Below are 1,647 nucleotides of genomic sequence, written 5' to 3'. Positions count from 1 at the left end.
TTAATAAATATAAAAATATTGAATCAACAATTTCTATCATAAAAATTAAAAACAACTACTAGATTCTTCCCCTAAGTGAACCTGCATACCGTAAGATTACTTTGAAGTGAGCATGGACGAAAATACAAGTGGGCCTGCTCGTCGTGATATTACTTTGGAGTGAGCATGGACGAAAATACAAGTGGGCTCGCCGTAACATTACACTGCATTGACTTGACTTCCTGTTGTCAATAGAAAACAAATTAATAAAATTGGGCGTGCCTGCTGTGGCAAATACCTCGCAGTTTCCTAGCGGGAGAAGAAAAAGATTAAATCAAATTGGGCATGCCTGCCGTGGCGAATCCTTTGCAGTTTCGTAGCGGGAGGGAAGAAAAGACCACAAAAATAGGTCCCTCTGTATTAACTTCACCGACTACCATTTTCAATTTATCCCTTGTAGAATGTGTTGGTATGAGTTCATATCCGTATTAAATTCACCTACTACCAACTTCAATTTAACCACCAATTACCATCTTCAATTTATGAGTTCACATTTGTGGGAGTTCCAACATCTGTATTTTAGTTTGAGCAGGCGAGGTTTTTGGTTCCCGAGTCCATCCTCTGTTTTCTTTCTGAGATAAGATGGAAGAAGAATACAGGCCTACCATAGCTAAGCTTGCCTTTCATAGTGATAAGAAGTACCATGTGTTTCTGAGTTTCAGAGGACCAGATGTGAGGAAGACTCTGGTGGACCATCTCTTCCAAGCTCTCTCTGCAGCAGGACTCAATGTCTTCATTGACTCTCACAGATTGAAAAAAGGCGAAATAATTGAGTCGAGTTTGGAAAGAGCAATTGAAAGCAGCGCCATACGCATTCCTATATTTAGCAAAGGATATGCAACTTCAGCTTGGTGTCTCAAGGAGGCCGCTGCAATGCTGAGCACCCCTGGTTTGATAATCCCACTCTTTTATCATGTGGATCCTTTAAGCGAGTCTAGTCCATACAACCAGTCATTTCTCAGGCATTATGGCCATTCAGATCGATACGCAAGAGAAGAGGTTGATGGGTGGAAGAATGCCCTTGTGGAGATCTGTAAACGCTCAGGCTGGTCCATGGATTTAACTCAAGGGTAAGTAACAAACATTTCTTTTAAAAAAAAATAAAAATTGAAAGATTATTCATTCTATTTAGTTAAGAGTTTTTAAAAAGAAATGAAAGATTATTCATTCTATTTAGTTAAGAGTTTTTAAAAAAAAAAGAAAGATTATTCATTCTATTTAGTTAATCTATTATTCTTTCTATTTAGTTAAGAGTCAAAGATTAGACAAATCTATGAAATGATGTAGATATTCTTCATACAAAACAACACTTGATTTCCTATACTTGTAACATTGCCTACCTGCTACCCACCTGCTACCTGGGTTAAGCACCCTTTCCTCTTACTATCCTTGTACTTATAATTCTAAGTCGTAGACCACACAATCAGGTAAGAGCCACTGTAAGAGGCCTTCAAATGGCTGCTCTAGGCTGTCGCTGTAAGTGTTGTGACATCTTTAAGACGCCTTCCATTTCGTTGGGGACGTCGGTGGTGCTCTCTGCGCCTGCTGGTAGCCCCTCCACCGCTGGCAGCGGCAGTTCCACAAGATCTATCTTCCCATTCTCATCTA

The 1,647-nt window shown here is 39.7% G+C and overlaps 1 protein-coding gene across 1 annotated transcript; it reads left to right on the top strand.

The window, feature by feature from the left end:
• The first annotated feature begins 621 nt into the window (after window positions 1-621).
• On the top strand, window positions 622-1,113 carry LOC131859665 (disease resistance protein Roq1-like). The gene has a single exon (XM_059213696.1). The coding sequence runs from the start codon at window positions 622-624 to the stop codon at window positions 1,111-1,113; it is 492 nt and encodes a 163-aa protein (XP_059069679.1).
• The last annotated feature ends 534 nt before the right edge of the window (window positions 1,114-1,647 follow it).

Source organism: Cryptomeria japonica, chromosome 2, assembly GCF_030272615.1.
Source record: "Cryptomeria japonica chromosome 2, Sugi_1.0, whole genome shotgun sequence".
Taxonomy (NCBI): Eukaryota; Viridiplantae; Streptophyta; class Pinopsida; order Cupressales; family Cupressaceae; genus Cryptomeria; species Cryptomeria japonica.
The sequence above is the reverse complement of the archived record's forward strand: the minus strand, read 5'-3'. Positions and strand labels throughout refer to the sequence as shown.